Raw genomic sequence first — 18958 nt, 5'->3', positions numbered from 1 at the left:
CATTATCTAACTTAGTCTTTAAACTAAGAGGAATGATAAGTGAAATACCTAAAAACTTCTAAAAGTCAACAAAAAACAAAAGTGCCAGAAGAGAGGTATAATTAAGGAGTGGTAGAATCCAGAAAAGTTTAATGGAGAAAATGTTATCTGATCTGAACCTTGAAGGACAGGAAGGATTTTTGACCTGCAATGATGAGGACTAGAAGGATGGAGAGAGAACAGCATTCCAATAACTGAAAACAATTCACCATACATTTCTTAGGTATCTACTATATGAGTGTATTATGTTTAGTACTGAAGAGATAAGGCAAAATGAAAAATGGCTCCTATCCTCAGGCAACTTACATTCTCCCAGAAATAGGAAATTCTGCCAAGAAATAGGAAATTCCAGGGTGTGTTGGGGAACAAGTCAGTCAACAAGCATTTAAGTCCCAGACAGTAAGTTAAAGCCGGGGAATAGAATGAAAAGCAAATATCAGCGACTGCTCTCAAAGATCTCACGGTGTATAAAACTGGTATGGAAGCAGTGGGAGATAAGACTGAAAAGATAAATGGGGTCTAAAAGCATAAAAAGCCTGGAATGACAGGACTTGGTGTTTTATTCAAACAAAATACCCAATCCTTTGGAGGGTGAGTTGTCAGACAGCCACATTTCAGTCATTTTGCTTTCAAGGCAAATAGCCATTCTAGAGGTTCTAGAAAAAAAAAAGATTTAAGTTAGATGTACTTGCTTAGACATGGATTAAACAAAGTCCATAGCCAGATCCTTGAGCAAGGACGCTTAAGCCAGCTTCTCCCTTTGAGTATACTAGTTTCTGGTTCTTCAGAGTCAGAGACTCTTCCAGCTGCTTTATTGTCTACACAAACTCCATCTCTGGAGCCAACTGACTTCACTATGCCTGTGAGAAATGGGTGAAGACCTGCAAGAGGAATGGAGTCGTCACCCAGCAATGACTGATTTCAGTCTTTTCTGGGAAACAAGACATTATTAGGACTGAGTTATCTCCTGATGATGCCATTTCCCACTCATCATCTTCCTGTAAATGTACATTACATAATTTCCCTTAAATTTACATTTTGAGAAACCACATTTCTGTTCATTTATGAGAGATGCGTGTTCTCTCTCAGGTAACAACCCCTGCAACAACTCGCAGCAAGGAGGCGCTGATCACCTGAGAGAGGGGAAGGGAAAGGAAAAGCCGGAGGAAAGGGAGGGACTCAGAAAAAGGAGAGAAAGGAGCATCGAGGGCAGGAAGTTACATTATATTCCCTCAAACCAAGAACTTTATAATGATATATTCGTAATTAATTAATAATTCACATCTCTGTTCTGCTTAAAGTCTCACAAACCATTTTCCCCCTCACAACGATTCTGTGAGATAGAATCTTCCATTTTACAGTCAAGGAAACTAAGACTAAGCATCTTTCTCAGGGTCACACCGCTGGTCAATTGGCAAAAGCGAGATCCGAGCTTAGTGTCTTTAACTCCCGATATAACTCTTTGAACTACACCGGGAGGTCTTCTTTAATCAAGATTCTCCAACGCGGCCCCTCTTCCCTTCCCCGCCTCACCTCCACCCTAAAACCCATCCTAAGGGAGTGACAAGAAAAACCCAAAACGGGATGAGAAAGTCCCAGGACAGTCCTTAGAGACAGATCAGAGGATAGCAGCCCGGCAGAGAGAGGGTTAGTATATCTAGAAGCAGGATAAAATGGCCGTCCCGCAGAGTTTCAGCAGATCCCGATCCAGTGGTTGGCAGGAATAACTCCGGGACTGCCTTGACTTTTTCTTGGGCCAGAATCTAGTCCACTAAGAACCTCCCGATTGAGCAGCCTTACTTCCGCTGAGGGTGGGAGACGGGGAAATGGGGGCAACGAATACCGGTCCCTAACCCCATACAAAGAACCTCCGCGGGTCCTTGGGTCGCGCCCCATAGACCCCAGTCTCAGGAATCAGCGTGCCGATGCCCCCCTTTCTCCTTTCTCCCACCGCATCACGCCGCTCTAATCTCAGCGCCGGTCAGTCAGGGAGCTATCCTTGTTGAGCCGAAGGTAAGTAGCCCGAAAGCAGTTTGTTCCTTGTCTGGATTCATCTGCCCTTCTCAATGCTTCTCTTTTCCAGGGTTGTGGCCCTAGGTCTAAGTATCTGACCCCTTCACCCAAAGTCCTGTGATTGGCTCAAAAACTTCTGTCCTCTAACTGCTCATTTAGGGACTGTATGCTATAGGCGTTTAGAGGTGCGTTTTCCACAGAAGACTCCAGTCCACGCCTCAGAGATGAGCTGTGGAGTAATTTCTCAGCTCCTCTTCCCACCCCCACCTCCTTCCCTAAGAGCCGGGCCCTAAGTAACCAGCTGTTTGACTCGCTGGGATAATGACTTCCCTTGGCTCCGAGCTAGAAGTCACCTGGTCCTGCCTGTCCCCCATTCCACCCCTCCAGCTCCAGCCTCGGTGATTAGCCATGTAAATCAGCATTTCACAAACTCATTAAGGGAAGCTATAAAGCCCAGCCATGAATACATAAAATAAGATGGGGGAGTGAGGGAAGAAGGGAAAAGAAGAGAAGCGAAGGGGGACCTTAACCACGGGAGGCTGATCGAAAAGCTCCTGCCGTCGGGACTTTAGAGAGCCCGGGCTAAAGTCAATTTGATTAGAATTTGTGACTATCTGCAAACACACAGTAGCACCAAGGTAAATCGGAGCTCCTGACTTTAGGAACAGGAGCATTTTAAAAAATTTAAATCTCAGCATTGGAAGGAACTTTTAGAATTCTCTTTGCAGCATAACATCTAGGGTGGTAGCTAATTTGCAAATGTCCCAGAGCCCGGGACTCTCTGCCACTCAAGGCAACCCGTCCACTTTAAGTTGGTTCTAATTATTAGGAAAGCTTCCCCACCTCATGCCATTGAAGCTGTCTTTCAGCAACTTCCACTCCATTACTCCTAGTTACATCCTCTGAGGCTAACTAGAATGAGTCTTGCTATTCTTACACATGACTACTTTTTAAATATTTGAAGATAACTATCATACCTCCTCCCAGGCTTTTTCTTTTTTTAATCAATCAATTCTTTTAAACATAGTCCTTCCTGGTCATTCTTATTGGACTAGCTAATGCCTAACTAGGTTTGCATTTATCTTAGATCCAACAAAGTAGAACACATCCTGAGGCAGGACAGAGAGGAGTAAGAAGGATGCTGAAGAGAAGAGGCTAAGCAGGGGCAGAGATCAGTGTTGGGATAAAATAACTTGATTTCACACAGTTTGGACCACCTGCCTAGCTATAAAAAAGTGGCTATTTGGGATACTTGCACCTAAGCCTATAATAAAACCTAAGAGTCAGGCTTAAGTGAAGAAGGTTACCAGGTGTTGCCCAGATAAGTGTGGAAAGTCTCCTTGGAATAGCTTGTGAAATGCTTCTATACTCCCATTATTGCAAGTACATTTTTGATGATTGGACAAATCCTTTAGCCCAACTCCTTTCCCAGAAGGTATTTCCTGCAGGTCATTCAGAGGTGGTCAGATGGTTGCTAAAAACAGCTGCTTTAGTCTGAGGTGCCAGTGCCTAGTTGGTCAGAAATTCTGCACATATAGTGTGATTCTGGTGATTCTGGAATCTTGGCCCTGACATCCTAGCAGGTTCACCAGGAAAGCAAGTTTCCTTGCCCCCAAGTTGTGGGAAATCTCACATAATAGCAGCCACAAAGTCTCCAAAATGTAACACCCAACTTGGAAAAAAAAAAGGCTAAAGTCTCAAGAGGAAATAACAGAGATGTTGGAACCGAAAAAGGTCTTCTGATTCAAGACAGGAGCTCTCTTGAATCTAACCACAACAAGAGAATGAAGAAGCACTTGAGGTTTCCAGCCTGGACACCTCTTTGTGACCCTACTAAAACTTTGATGGTTCCCATTTGGCCCCTTCCTTCCTTCCAGAAAGGTGGCTGCTGTGGAAATTGTCATTAGCAGGGTTCTAAATGGGTCAAAATCTGAATGTTCTTCACTCCTCATAATGCAAGGTAGTCCTAAGGAAAGCTACACAAGTCATAAAAGAAATAGGGGCACTAGCAGTCAGATGAGAACTGAAGTGACCATATAAAAATCATGGGCTTGGGGACTAGATATAAGATTTCTGAAACAAGAACTGGGCAGCTCTGTAGTTTCATGGTTAGAGTGCTGAACCTGGGGCCAGAAAGACTTGAGTTCAAATTTGGCCCCAGAAACTTACTACCTGTGTGACTTTGGACAGGTCACTTAAATTCTCCAGTTTTCTCATCTATAAAATGGGCATAATAATAATAGTGCCTACTTCCCAGGATTGTTGAGAGGACCAAATGAGATAATAATTGGAAAGCACTTAGCACAAATCTGAGCATATAGTAGACACTAGGCTAATGAGAAGCTTACTTCATTCTTCTCTTTTTATCAACTCCACATAATCTATTTCCTTCTCTTCCTCCTTTTTGTCGTGCACAGTTCCAATTACATGCTCCCAGCCATGCTGGAAACAGAATCTTCCCAACCCATATTTTCATAGGTCCAATTCTGGAGCCACCTCTTCCAGGAAGCCTTCCTAGATATCTAGCCAGCCATCTCAGAGATGCAATTGATCTTTCCTTAATGCTTTTGACATTTCTCATAGCATTTTCCTATATCTCTCCATTGTGTTTATCACATTCCACCTTATATTAAACTTATTCATTTATGTGCCAGTAGATTGTAAACTCATTGAGGTCAAGAACTGTATCATTTTTCGTGTGTGTATGCCCTTCATTATGCACAGGGCCTTATACTTAATAAATGTTTGTTGAATTGTTGTGGTTGAAAGAAATGTCTGTTTGATGCCATCTTTTCTTTCTTTCCAAACAAAGTATTCTTAGTCACAATCCCTGCTGCCCAGGGAACAATAAACGCAACATAACTGGACAAAGGAGAGTTCGTCCTGCCTGCCTTCCTTTCCATAACAGCAGAATAGACAAATCGTCTGAAGCTGAGATCCCTGTATTCCTGCTCTTTTGTTTGCCATTAATTAAAGTGGCCATATGGAAGAAGCTGATAATGGCAGCTGAGGAGCCAATGAGGGAGGGAATGGGGACTGTGAGGAGCCCGTGGCTGAAGTGGCTTCTGCCGGCAGCTCAGAGTAAAGAGAATCCTGGCAGAGTTCAGCCAACAATAGATGGGAGAGTGAGAGTAGCCCCAACCTATGTGTTTGTGTCCTTTGGTACTGTGGACTGCCACAAGTTCTGTCTGAGCACTTCAGAAATGGCTGGCTGTCCTACACAAGACAGAAGCAAGGGGAAAGTAAGAGGCAGCCAGAACACTTTTGCCCACAGACCCAAAGAAGGTTGCAGTCACAACAACAACAAAAAAAGGATTTGTTTCAATCTACAAAAAAGAAGAAGTCAAAAGGCCATTTCCTGGTGACTCTCCTGGCTAGGCGCTTTACTCAGCTTGCCTAGCACAGACAGCCCAAGCATTTCCCAAGGTTTGTTTTCAGTACATTGCGATTGGCTCCTTTGTTTACTCAGACCACTCACAACGACAAGAGAGTAACTGAGGTTTCTCTCTCTCTCTCTCTCTCTCTCTCTCTCTCTCTCTCTCTCTCTCTCTCTCTCAAAATATTCACATATTTCTCCAAAAGAAAAAGATGATGATGATGATAATGATGAAGGTGGTGATGATGATACAAATGAACCTTATGATAATATTGTGGTCAAGCGGACCATTCCCTGAACTCACAGTCAGCAAACATTTCAACTTAACTCACTAAGCATTTTTTTTTTTGGTCTTCAGAAATTAAATTCCTAACTTTACTTTTTCTTGGTCAAGCCCAGGTAATTAGTAGTAGTGCTATGTAAAATGAAATCCTAAATGTGATAAAGAAAAAGCTAGAATATATTTCCTGCCATCAGGAGGGACAGGTTGGCAATGACAAACAGTTCCTCCTGGGGGTTGGGGGGAAGATGCATTTTCTTGTCCTTTTCCTTGTTCATAAAAAAAGGAAAGCAAATGTAGCCCAAGGAGGCAGCACCTCTAAGTCTCTCATCCCAGAGAACAGCAAACTAGGGGAACTCATGTAGCTCAAAACTCAACTTTGAGAAAAACCTAGTTTATAGTTTTTAAAAGAGAAAAACTACTTTTCCTTTCCCATCTGTTCACAACAACCCCTATAAATAACCCCATTCCTGATGGACTGAAAGGAAAACCTGAGCAGTGTTCCATTAGGTGTTCTGTGCCCCCCAGCACCCCCACCATACATTTCTTAAAGCCCTCTGTTAGGTTAGAAATAGGCACCCAAGAGATCAAAAGCTTACTGCGATCACCACTGTTCAGTACCTTGGACTGGAAGTTACCATATGAAATATTCCAGGGAGACAAACTGTGAATCTTGTTTTTCCCTTGCTTCAGAGAGATCTTCTGTTCAAAGGAGTAGGGTTTCCTCCAGATAGAGAGCCACCAAATCCTATGGCCACAGACATAATATCTGCTGTTCTTCCAGAAATATTCAGAAAGTTTCTTGGCTGGATACAAAGCTTTTCCCCCCCTGTTAAATGTATTTTCCGTCAGATGCATAACATATCCACTAGAATTTCAGAGAGGGAGGGGGGAGGAAGAGGAAGAGAGAAAGAGGAGGAAAAAAATCCACACAGACCCAGGAAGAAGAAGCAAATCCCTCAGTTCTCCAATGCAATTAAAAGATTCAACCCCTAGACCTGCTCTTCCTGCAAAGAAAGCCTTCATCTGACAAATTAACTGTGTTCTCGGAAGCCCTTTTCCTGATCAGTCTAAGGTGAAAGCTCTAGCCTTAGATATCTGCCTTTGTCAGCGAAAGAACATAATATTGACTTACCTTTCCCCACAGCTATTGTCTTTCCCCTTTCAAAATGACATCACGGAAAGCAATCATGAAATTTACATGGGGGGCTGGGTGGATGGAGGTGGGGGGAGGAGTTGGAGGGCAGCCACTTCGCTTACACCAGTCACATGCGAGCAAGATTGTTTGTTGGTTTCAATTAAATATCTGCTCCCCCTCAGTGTGTGAACTCCTAAGCCTGCTAAAGGGGATGTCTCATTTACTTAATGACCGCTCTCATTAAAGGGAACGGCACAGGGCTGGCGGAGGCGGCCTTTGTAAATACACTACCCATGAACCCTTGGGGTTGCAATATATCTGTTTACTCTCCGAGGTGAAATAAATTTACAGTATAGCATCAAAAAGATGGATCTGCTGACTTGGGGATCGAGGGGAGTATCGAGGCCTCCTAAGACTATCAGCCCCTCTCTTCTGAGAACAAGTCAACAGAAGGCGGCTGCATTTGCCCGTGCAGATTCATAATTAATATGCAGAATGATCAGAGGTTCTTTTATGCAAAATACACAAAAGGGCAGAGTGTGTTACAACTGCCATCCTCATCCCCCTCTGTCTTCCCTCCCAGTGGTACAGTCCAATAATTCCTAATAGCAGCAACCCGGGAATGACAGATGCCCTAGGTTAGCGTAGCTGCAGCGAAAGTACTTTACAATATTTATTGGTGGTTAGGAATATGACCTATCATCATAAAGAACAGACTACAAAATTTATTGCACAGATGAAGCTGGTAGCATTGCATATTAGCTCATCTACATAGTCAAGTGCCAGTGACTTAAAAGGTCTATGTTGTGGATTTTTTTTTTTTTTTGAGTGCAAAAAAAGTACCAAAAAAGATCCTTAAAGTAAAAGGTTAAGAAAGAGACTTTCTTCTCATTATATCTTTACTTTGATAAATCTTTTCGTTGTTAAAGTGCCTGTATACTTTATCTAAGAAGCAAAAGTGCTTTCTACTAGAAAGAAAATATTCTGTCCCCAAATAAACTGTTTTCAACTGGAGTGAGGACTCTCTAGTTTTTTGTTTGTTTGTTTGTTTTGTTTTTTGTATCTGACTTTATCCTGGTCTAGTTTAATTCCCTTGAAATAGATTAATCAATAAAAAGCAAAGAAAAAAAATCCATAAAAAATGTACAATAAAAATTCTCACCCATTCTATAATCAAATCCTAACATCAGGTTTCTTGTATGTAAGTTTGTGATTTCTTCACATTCATAGGAGTTTGAGGTTAAAAGACCCTCAAGAGTCAGCTATTCCAATTTCCAAACCTCACTCAAGGTTTAGAAAAGCTGTTAGTCAAACTTTTCACCCTAAGTTGCCTTTATAAGAGTGTTGGCAGTGAAAGTAACCATGATTGTGATTAGAGTCCAAGCTATCTTATTGAAAGGTGGGAGTGTCTATCCTTAGGAGAAGAGATACAATTTCTCTATGGTCATAATCAGGATTTTAAGAAATATGCTTGGAATGACAAGGTGCAAAATTTCAAATGCCTGCATAAATGTTATTAATTACAGAACAGTTTCATAATTAAATAGAACCAAATGCAAAATTGAGAGGGAAGACTGAAAATCATGTTTAAATTGTCTTTCTTGGTGAAATTATGTGGAAATAAAATGCTTCTGACTCAATTAGCATTGAAGAACTCAAGACATCATAAACATGAAGGAAAACAGATTGCAGTATTAATATTCTTCTAAAGTTATATATTTGAAATGAACACCTTTCATTCATTACACATAGTATGTCCCTCTGTATTACTTATTACCTCAACTTGCTTCAATCTAAACATTAGTGAAAGAATCAATTTTGCTTCCAATTTGTAAACCCCTATTTTCACATCAATCCAAATACTCATAGATGTGGCTTCTTTGCAAAATAATGCATGAAATATAGGTAGGACCTGATATCAGACTGGGTAGGGAAGACATAAATGCAGAGCTGCAATGGCTGGGCTTACAATAAAATATTAATTAGCCACATAAGAATATTTTGAAACTCCTGCAATGTCTATTTTAATGACTGTCTACCATTTTTTGGCTCTTTCGTGAGCTCATATCCATTAGCATAAAAGGACATATTCAGCTGAGAGCACTCCTGAAAAGCCATTTTCTATCTCCTCTGGACATGCTGTGAGTGCAGGGATATTTTACATCCTAAACCTTTGGCATTCAGAAATTCTATTAAACTCTTATCGCCAGTCAGCAGGCCCAGCACTACCCAGCATTTCCATTGTTCTGCATTGAAGATAGAATCAAAGGGAGGGTCCGTGCTGAATCAGCCTTATTCTCTTAACAATGCCCCCATGTTACATGAATGCTATTTAATTCATATATGTAATAGTCAGAGTTAAGGAACAACAACAAACCAGATGGAGTGGAAAACTGGATGCATGTGTTTATGTTGGGGAGGAGGAATTTATATATAATATAGCTTTTGGTACAATTATTTTCCTGGTGCCAGAAATAATATTTATATAATTTAAAACATTTTAAGAATGTTTTTCCTCCTGTTCATAACAATTGACAACTTAAGGTGCATGCATTTGCTAGAGATAGAACTATGTTGTTTCACTTTGTCTACTTTATTTTAAAATGTTTTTTTAAAAAGCAGTTCAAAATTTATTCAAAATCTCCAAATAAATTCAAATAAACATGGAATTTGAGGAAGGTACCTGAAGTTTTTGCTAATGTGCTATAAATGCTACTTAAACAATTACCCAGTACCTTTGAAAGTCTGAACTCAATCTCTTTGACTGATACCATTTGTCAAGAGAAGAAATAAAGCTATACAAGAGAACTCCTAAAAAGGCAGCACAAAGGTGAACTTGGCCAGTGCATTCAGAAAGTTGGAAACCATTCCTACATGAATTGACCACCTAGGAGAAAAACCAACTGATGCAGCCTGAAAGCTGAACCGCAGTCTGGCTAGTCAGCACTGTGGACAGCTCCCTCCAGAGCTGGCTCTCTATGGCCCTTTGTTCTGTCTACAGAAGTTTAAAAGTTCGGATAAACACCGTGAGACCAGAGCTGTTAACCAGTCTTTCAGCCTTGAAATACGAGCGACCTTTATAATGTGATATGGGCCAATTCAAAATCCAATGCATTAAAAAAAAAACACCCTGAATGTAACATTTCCAAATAATAAAACATCCTAATACAAAAATGACTAAAGGAATGTGATATCATGAAGAAACGAACTACTGTTCGTTAGTTTTTAAATTGTAAACCATGTCTCACGTTATAAGGTAATTCTATGAAACTAGTGGAAATTTGTCATTTATTTAAAGATTTTAATGTAATAAAGAGATTCTAGAAAGAATTGTATGACTTTTTCATTTTATGATTTAAATAGATAGATCTAAAAGCAGTCATTTTACAAAGTAGTGTTGCCCGACTAACACTATAGTGAAAAAAGAAAGATTTGCAACAACTCAAACTTGAAGCTATAATAGTGCTTTTTAAATAAGTGCTTTGTGTGAGCAGGGGATGGGGGTGGGGATTGTCCCACCACACACGCCAGGATGCAAACTTGTCGAAAGAAAACCTGCATAATGACCACTGGGCTGGGAAGATAATTTTAAATAAAGTTTAATTACTTGTGCAAATCTACACACAGTGATTCCAAGTATCAGTTCATTTGCTTTATAAAAACTCTTTCAAGTAATTTCAGTCTAAACTTTATGCATCTGTAATTGGCACCAACTTCTCCGGTGACCAGCTGGGGGTGAAGATTTTTCTTGTTCCTTTTTGAAAGCTTCCCTGCAGATGGGCTGCCTGCCTTAAAGCTGCAGACTACAATTAGGGCTGTTGTGTGCCCAACAGAAATGGTCAGCATTAATATTGTATATGGAACAGCTGAGGGGCTGGGGAGGAGCTGCCTCAAGCAGGCCCCTGGCAGATGGAGCAAACAAAACAAAACAAAAAAACCCACTTTTACTAACCCTTTGGGCTAACATTGTATGAATGTCTCTCACTGAATCTCTTACAAGGAGTCACACCACACACACTAGCCCTTTGGGCTAACATTTGGACTAATCATATCTTATTGCAAACTCCACCACATACACCTACACATATGCAGACAGAGAGATATGCTCTAATCTTTCAAGGTAATATAATAAGAACAGCTCTTACTGTGAACCATTTCACCCTGCCCCCCAAAACATACTATGCCCTTTGGGCTAAAATTGTGTGAATGTCTCTCACTTTCAGCCACAATACACACATACACACACTGAGAAATGCCTCATTACCCACATACATATGTGCACAAAGATAGAGACACATATACAAAGATATACATTTGGAACTAAGGTGTCAACGTTTCTAAGCACACACAATTGGTGATATTGTGTGGCTTTCTTTCACTGACACCAAAACATACCCAATATTTATCCCATGAGTTGTTCCTTAATGTACCACTAAAGTAAAATTGGATACCACAATCACATTTGTTCTCTGCCAAACCACGAACTATTTTGAGGAAAAACAGGTATATTAATACCAATCTGATCTTTTCAGCAGCTTCATTGCACCAAATCAGAGATTGGTGACAACAGTCCTGCTGTCTCCACTCTGCTGGAATAAACTCACTGAATCACCTATAGCTACTGCAGTCATTGCCTTTAGCTTAATACTTGTCAGTATCTTGGCAATGGTTTCAAGCTGGTATAAGTGAATTAATAAGCTCTGGAAGGCCAAAAGCAAAAATTGGAGTTGTTCCCTAAGTTTGTGGGCACATGGATGGATGATCCTAGCAGAAAATAATAGAATCTGAATCCTGAACCCACAGGTTGGTTGCTTCTATAAAACACCAGGTCTCAGTTTATAATGTATCAGGATAGAGGGAGATGTGGAAAAGATAGATATGTGACTCAAAGTTATTTATAAACATATACAAATTAGTCCAGAAAATGAAAGTTTTAAACCATTATACAAAGTCTGATTTCAAAACATATATTTTCCAATTGGTATTTATCATACAAATTTCAATCGTGGAGGAACTAATAAGAGAGTATCCACCTCCACCATCCCCAGGTTGGTTGGCACCTGGACCTATATTCTCTATTCCAGAAAAAGACATTACAAAAATTAGAAGGCAGCATGACTTGAGTTCAGCTAATTAATTTCATTTGATCTATTTGCTGAGATGAGCTGAAATATGGACCCCGGACAGACGGGAGTTCCAAAGAAGAAGCAGCTGTAGGGGAGGGGAGAGAGTTGAGAGAACTTAGAGAAACTTTTACGAACCCAGGAAAGCTCCACACAGCTTCATTCTTGTTCTGTTCTCTTGCTTGCTCAGGCGCCACCTCTGCTCAAACCACAGCCCAGACACCACTTACTTTATTCCTGGAAAAGTTGCTGCCAAGAGCAAAACTTATGTGCCTAAGAGGTCTGGAGAGTCCCAGCCCATCCAATGAGAGCCTAGGGAGCTGATAATTACAGATCAAAGCAGCAGGCCCCTGGCCAATGAGGGCCTACAGCTCAGGAACCCACACAATAAAGACTGAGAGAGACAATGAAAATCCACCCCAACCCCTCCTCCAACACACACATGCACACACAAAAACAGCTGGCCTGGGATGAGAGGCAGGAGGTAGGGGGTAGGGGCAGGGGGCATGGAGCTGGAGGCAAGAGAAAGGGGGAAGGCGTAAAGGATAGGAGAAAGCAGTATATGAGTAAGGAGCAGGAAGAAAGGAGCAAAGTGCAGGAGGTTAGAAAGGGAAGCAGGAAGCAAAAGACAGGAGGCTGGGCAGGGGGGGTGGGGTGGGAGCAGGGGCCAGGAGTCAAGAAGAAGAAAGGAGAAAGTGACTGGAGTCTGGAGGCAAATCGGAGGGAAGGAGACAACTGACATGGGGCTGAAAGTAGGAAGTAAGAAGCAGGAAGGGAGAGTAGAGAAGCAGAGAGAATACGAGAAGGGACTGAAAGATAGGAGGGTAAAGGAAGACTTTATATTACTGATATAGGTTTCACTAAGTCACACTCTTATTATCAGGATGGCCTAGGGAGACTGTGAAGGAAACATTGTTAATAGGGAGAAAAAAGAATAAGGAGGAAATAGAGAAGCCGTGAGCGAAGTATTATAATATAGGGTGATATCAGGATAGAGATACTGGGAGAATATAGTAGGGAAAGAGTTAGGATAGAGGAATGTTTTAGGCAAACCTAAATATTTATTCTTAAATACTACACATCTGCTCTTTAAAGAGCAGGTACTTCTGAGAGTCTCTGTAATGAGGTAGGGAAGAATTATACTGGGGTCTTTCCTCCCTCACAGGAGTCTTTAAGGGGTTTAAGGTTTGACCCTTCCCCCTGTGTCTAAGTCCCTGGGGCTCAGAGCTCCTGTCCCCAAGGAAGGGAAGTCTTAGAACCAGCCATAAAGCAACTTTGGACAAGTCAGTCTTTCTCAAGAAAGCTTGGAACAAGACAGACTCCCAAACCTAAACCTCTATGAAACCTTTCACATGGCTGGGGACAGCAGGGAGAGCTCAAATGTCAGAGGTCATGTGGGTGGCTCTGACAGATGGTAGGACCCACTGTTGGGAAGGTCTCATAGGGCCAGGACTAACCTCCCAGATGGGAGAGGAATGACTTGAGCTACCAATAATATTCTCCCCTCCCCCAAAGTGGGAAGTTGAAGGAGATATAGAAGACCCCTTGATAGCATTCCACAAAGCCTTGATGTGAATGCTCATTACCCTCTCTCTGTTATTGTTGTTCAGTTGTTTCAGTCATGTCTGAATCTTTGTGATCCCATTTGGGGTTTTATTGGTAAAAACTCTAGACTGATTTATTATTTCTTCCTCCAATTCTTTTTACAAGTGAGGAAACTGAGGCAAATAGGGTTAAGTGATTTGCCCAGACTCATACATAGTAAGTGTTTTGAACTTGGGAAAGACTAGTCTTCCTCACTCTATGCCTAGCTGTTCCCTTACCATTTCATTTGGAGGGATCAGTTTCCTATATCTTCATCTTTAATGTCAAGTCTCTGTATTTTTCTGTCTAAAGTGCAGGAGTAGAGGTAAAAATAGGGAAATAAGAAAAAGAAGAAGGAAAAGAGATAGGGAGGAGGAAATTGTTGGAAGGAGATCTTCTGAGACCCTTGTTAAATTACCTCTACCCTAAGGGACAAATTTTACTAGATTCCCTTGATAAACCAATCTGTGCCTATGTTTCTATTCAACCGACGGAGGGAATTAGGGTCCTCTGAAAGAACACCCAAGAGAGAACTTACTAAAGAAAAACAACTTTCTTTAGGCAACTTGTCCATCTTTTATGTAGTCCAGAATTGGGTTTACTTGACATTTAAGTGAGCACAACATGCCTATTGATCAAAGCACACTCCAGCTATCTATCAGTGAGGGTACTTCTTGGCTGACAAAATCAGTGCACCTCATCTGGCAGAGTGAGTGCGTCCTATGTGTCAATGAGCACATCTTGTCATCAGTATGTACATAACATCCCTGTGAACAATCTGCTTTTTTCAGTATGGGCAGTTCATGTCCACTAATTTAAGCACCCAAGCAAAATATCCAGAGCTCCAATATAAAATAGGTACATCTTGTTCATCAGTATGAGCACACACTGCTCCTGGGAAAACAGTAATTGTTTGCCTCAGTTTCCTCATCTGGAAAATGAGCCAAAAGGAAATGGAGAAGGAAAACCAGTTGAATATCTTTACTGGAAATTTGCAAATGGGGTTAAGAATAGTCAGGGATTTCATTAGAGTTGTGAATGTTTTTAAAAAGGAGATTGCAGATTTATTTGTTTGTTTACTTATTTGTTTTGGCCACATGCAACTTAATTTTTCCCCAATTACGTGTCAAAACAACTTTCAGCCTTCACTTTTACAAGATTTTGAGTTTTTCTGCTTTCCTTCCCTCCCCTTTTCTGAAAATGGTAGACAATTTGATATAGTTTATACATGTGCTATCCTATAAAACACATGTCCATATTAGTTACAGATGAAAATGAAGAAAGAGATCAAAAGGGGAAAAAACTGTTGGAAAGAATACAGTAAGTGAAAAACTGCTTCCATCTTCATTCAGAGTTGTTTATTTAGATGGGAATAGCATTTTCCTTCATGAGTCCCTTGTGCTTGTCTTGGATCATTATGTGGCTGAGAAAACCTGAGTCATTCATAGTTTATCATCACACAATATTGCTGATACTATGTACAATGTGGTTCCCTGGTCCTGCTCATTTCACTTTGCATCAGTTCATGCAAGTCTTTCAGGTTTTTCTGAAATCTGTATTATAACATCATTTCTTTGGGATACAAACCTAGTAGTGGTATTACTGGATCAAAGGGTATGCACAGTTTGGTTGCCCTTTAGGCATAGTTCCAAATTGCTCTCCAGAATGGTCAGATTAATTCACAATTCCACCATTAGTGTCCCAATTTTTCCACATCTTTCATCAATATTTATCATTTTCATTTTTGTCATATTAGCCAATTTGATAGGCATGAGGTAGTGCCTCAGAGTTGTTTTAATTTCCATTTTTCTAATCAAAAGTAATTTAGAGCACTTACTCATATGCCTATATATGATTTTTATTTCATCTGAAAACTTCTGGGTTATGTCCTTTAGCCACTTATTACTTGGGGTATGCTATGTATTTTTATAAGTTGTCTCAATTCTCTACATATTTGAGAAATGAAGCCTTTCTTACAGACACTTGCTGTAAAGATTTTTTCTTAGTTTTCTGTTTTCCTTCTAATCTTGATTGCATTGGTTTTGTCTATACAAAAGCTTTTAAATTTAATATAATCAAATTTATTTATCTTACATTTCATAATGCTTTCTATCTTGTATATGGTAATGAATTATTTTTCTCCTCATAAATCTAATAGGTAGATGTCTTTCCTTTTCTAGTTTGTTTATGGTGTCACCCTTTACATCTAGATCATGTACCCATTTTGCCTTTGGTATATGCTATAAGATATTAATCTATACTAGTTTGTATCCTATTACTTTTCAGTTTTCCCAGAAGTTATTGTCAAATAATGGGTTCTCTGGGTTTATCAGACACTAAGTTACTATAGTCCTTGACTACTGTATCTTGTGTACCTAATCCATTCCACTGATCCATCATTATGTTTCTTAGTAACAAATAATTTTGATGATTACTACTTTATTACATAGTTTGAGATTTGATATTGCTAGTAAGGTGACTTTTCCCCCATTTCTTCCCTTGACATTTTTTGACCTTTTGTTCTTTCAGATGAATTTTATCTTCATTTTTATTGGTATGCAACTGAATAAGTAAATTAGTTTAGACAGAATTGTCATTTTTATTATATTGACTTGGCCTACCCATGAGCAATTGGTATTTTTCTAAGTGTTTATACTTGATTATTTGTGTGAAAAGTGTTTTGTAATTGTGTTCACATAGTTCTTGGGTTTGTCTTAGCAGGTATATTTGCAAGAATTTTATATTGTTTACAGTTATTTTAAATAAAATTTCTCTTTCTATCTCTTGCTGCTGGGCTTTGTAGGTCTTATAAAGAAATGCTGATGACTTATGTGGATATATTTTATATCCTGCAACTTTGCTAAAGTCCCGAATTATTTCAAGTAGTTTTTTAGTTGATTCTATAGGGTTCTCTAAGTATACCATCATATACCATCATATAATCTGCAAAGAATGATAGTTTTGATTCCTCATTGTCTATTCTAATTTTTCAATTTTTTTCTTCTCATTGCTACAGCTAACATTTCTAGGACTATATTAAATAAAAGTGGTGATGATGGGCATCCTTGCTTCACTCCTGATCTTCCTGGAAAGGCTTCCAGCTATCCCTATTATAGACAATCCTTTCAGATGATTTTAGACAAATATTGATGATCATTTTAAGAAATGTTCCTTTTATTCCTATGCTCTCTAGTGTTTTTAATAGGAATAGATGCTATATTTTTTCAAAAAGTTTTTCAGCATTTGTTGAGATACTCATATGATTTCTGTTGGTTATGATACTAACAATTATAATGATAATTTTCCTAATATTGAACCAACCCTATATTTTTAGTAAAAGATCCACATAGTCATAGTGTATAGTCCTTGCAATATATTGCTATAATCATCTTGCTAGTATATTCATTAGAGAAATTGGTTTATAATTTTCTTTCTTTGTTTTAGCTTTTCCTGGTTTAATTATCAGCACCACATTTGTGTCATAAAAGGAATTTGGTAGGACTCTATTTGTCCAAATAATTTATATAGTATTGGAATTGTCCTTTAAAAGTTTGGTAGAATTCACTCATGAACTCATCTGGCTCTGGGAAATTTTTTCCTAGGGAATTCATTACTAACTTATTCAATTTCTTAGTTGAAGATAGGATTATTTAGGTATTCTATTTTCTGGTTTGTTAATTGAGGCATATATTTTTATAAATATATATATATATATAAATTATAAATTTTTATAAATATATATTGATGTTGCTCAGATTGTCAGATTTTATGACATATCATGGGGCAAAACATTTCTTAATGATTGCTTTAATTTCTTCTTCATTGGTGGCAATTTCACCTTTTTTCATTTTTGATACTAGATATTTGGTTTTCTTCCTTTTTAAAATCAAATTAACTAATGACATTTATTTTATTTTTTTATTAAAATTTTTCATTTTTATTTATTTATTTATTAGCTCAACAATTTTTTTAAACTTTTAATCTTATTAATCACACTTTGATTTTCAAGATTTTCAATTTGGTGCTCAACTATGGATTTTTAATTTATTCTTTAGAAAAAAACTCAAAAACTAGAAAACTTGTTTTTGTTACATGTTCCTGTTTTTTTCCTATTTTGTTGATGTAAAAATTTAGAGGAATAAGTTTTCCCCTAAGAAGTGAACCCCATGTTGTCTCATTGTTGTCCTTCTCTTTGATGAAATTATTGTTTGTGTGATTTGTTCTTTGACCCACTTAGTCTTTAGGATTGGGTTATTTAGTTTCCAATTAATTTTTAATCATTTTCTAATGTAATTTTTATTGCATTGTGATCTGAAAAGAATACAGCTAATATTTCTGCCTTTCTACATTTAATTTTGAGGTTAATACAAGGTCATTTTGTTTTAGGTGTCATGTATTGCTGTTACCATTCCATTTCTCCAAAGGTCTGTCATATCTAACTGTTCTAATATTGTATTTACCTTCTTAGTTCCTTTCTTGCTGAATTTTTCATTGAATTTCTTGAGTTCAGAGGAGACAGTTGAGGTCCCCCACTAGTAAAGTTTTTCTGTCTATTTCTTCCTCTAATTTAATTCATTTCTTCTTTAAGGATTTGGATGCTAAAAGAGGTGAAAGGACCCACATATGGAAAAAACATTTGCAGCAGCTCTTTTTGTAGTGGCAAGGAGTTGGAAATTGAGTGGATGCCCATCAGTGGAGAATGGCTGAACGAATTATAGTATTTAAATGTAACAGAATATTATTTTTCTATAAGAAATGATGAGCAAGCTGATTTCAGAAAAACATGGAAAGACTTATGTGAACTAAAACTGAGTGAAGTGACCAGAACCAAAATAATATTGTATATAATAACAACAAGATTATGTGAAGATCAACTATGATGAACTTGGCTCTTTTCAACAATGAAGTGACTCAAGGCAATTCTAATAGATTTGAGATGGAAAAGCCATCCACATCCAGAGAGATACTATGGAGATTGAACATGGAGCAAAGCATAGTATTTTTAAGTGTTTGATTTTTGATTTGATTTTTTTATCCACAACATAACAATGAATATGGAAATATGTTTAGAAGATTTGCACATATTTAACTTATATCGGATTGTTTGTTATTTTGGGAAGGAGGGAAAAAGGGAAGGAAGGAGAAAAAATGGAATACAAGGTATTGCAAAAGTGAATATTGAAAAGTATCTTTGCATGTATTTGTAAAAAAAACTATAAAGTGAAAATAAAATAAATTAGAAAGACATAAAAATTTTGGATGCTATATCACCTGTTTAGTATTTATATTGCTTACTCAAATAAGAGAGCCTTTTTGCCAATCTTCCAAGATACTTGAGCTCAAACATTATTTCACTCCATCTTTTTTTCAGGTTCTGTTTCAACATTTCTTTGGGGTACTATTTT

At 38.6% G+C, this 18958-nt stretch overlaps 1 protein-coding gene across 13 annotated transcripts in view; it reads right to left on the bottom strand.

Annotated features, from left to right (window-relative positions):
• The window catches only part of MYT1 (myelin transcription factor 1), a 195430-nt gene extending 183159 nt beyond the window's left edge, over positions 1–12271 (bottom strand). For 5 of the 13 annotated variants that reach the window (XM_074288936.1, XM_074288937.1, XM_074288939.1 and 2 more), the window contains exon 1: positions 6330–6837. In XM_074288936.1, the coding sequence (XP_074145037.1) occupies positions 6330–6566 (237 nt within the window). In that variant the 5' untranslated portion in view covers positions 6567–6837. The other 8 variants (XM_074288943.1, XM_074288946.1, XM_074288948.1 and 5 more) reach the window with 4 other exon arrangements.
• Positions 12272–18958: the final 6687 nt, after the last annotated feature.

This window comes from Sminthopsis crassicaudata, chromosome 2, assembly GCF_048593235.1.
Source record: "Sminthopsis crassicaudata isolate SCR6 chromosome 2, ASM4859323v1, whole genome shotgun sequence".
In the NCBI taxonomy this organism is placed as follows: Eukaryota; Metazoa; Chordata; class Mammalia; order Dasyuromorphia; family Dasyuridae; genus Sminthopsis; species Sminthopsis crassicaudata.
The sequence above is the reverse complement of the archived record's forward strand: the minus strand, read 5'-3'. Positions and strand labels throughout refer to the sequence as shown.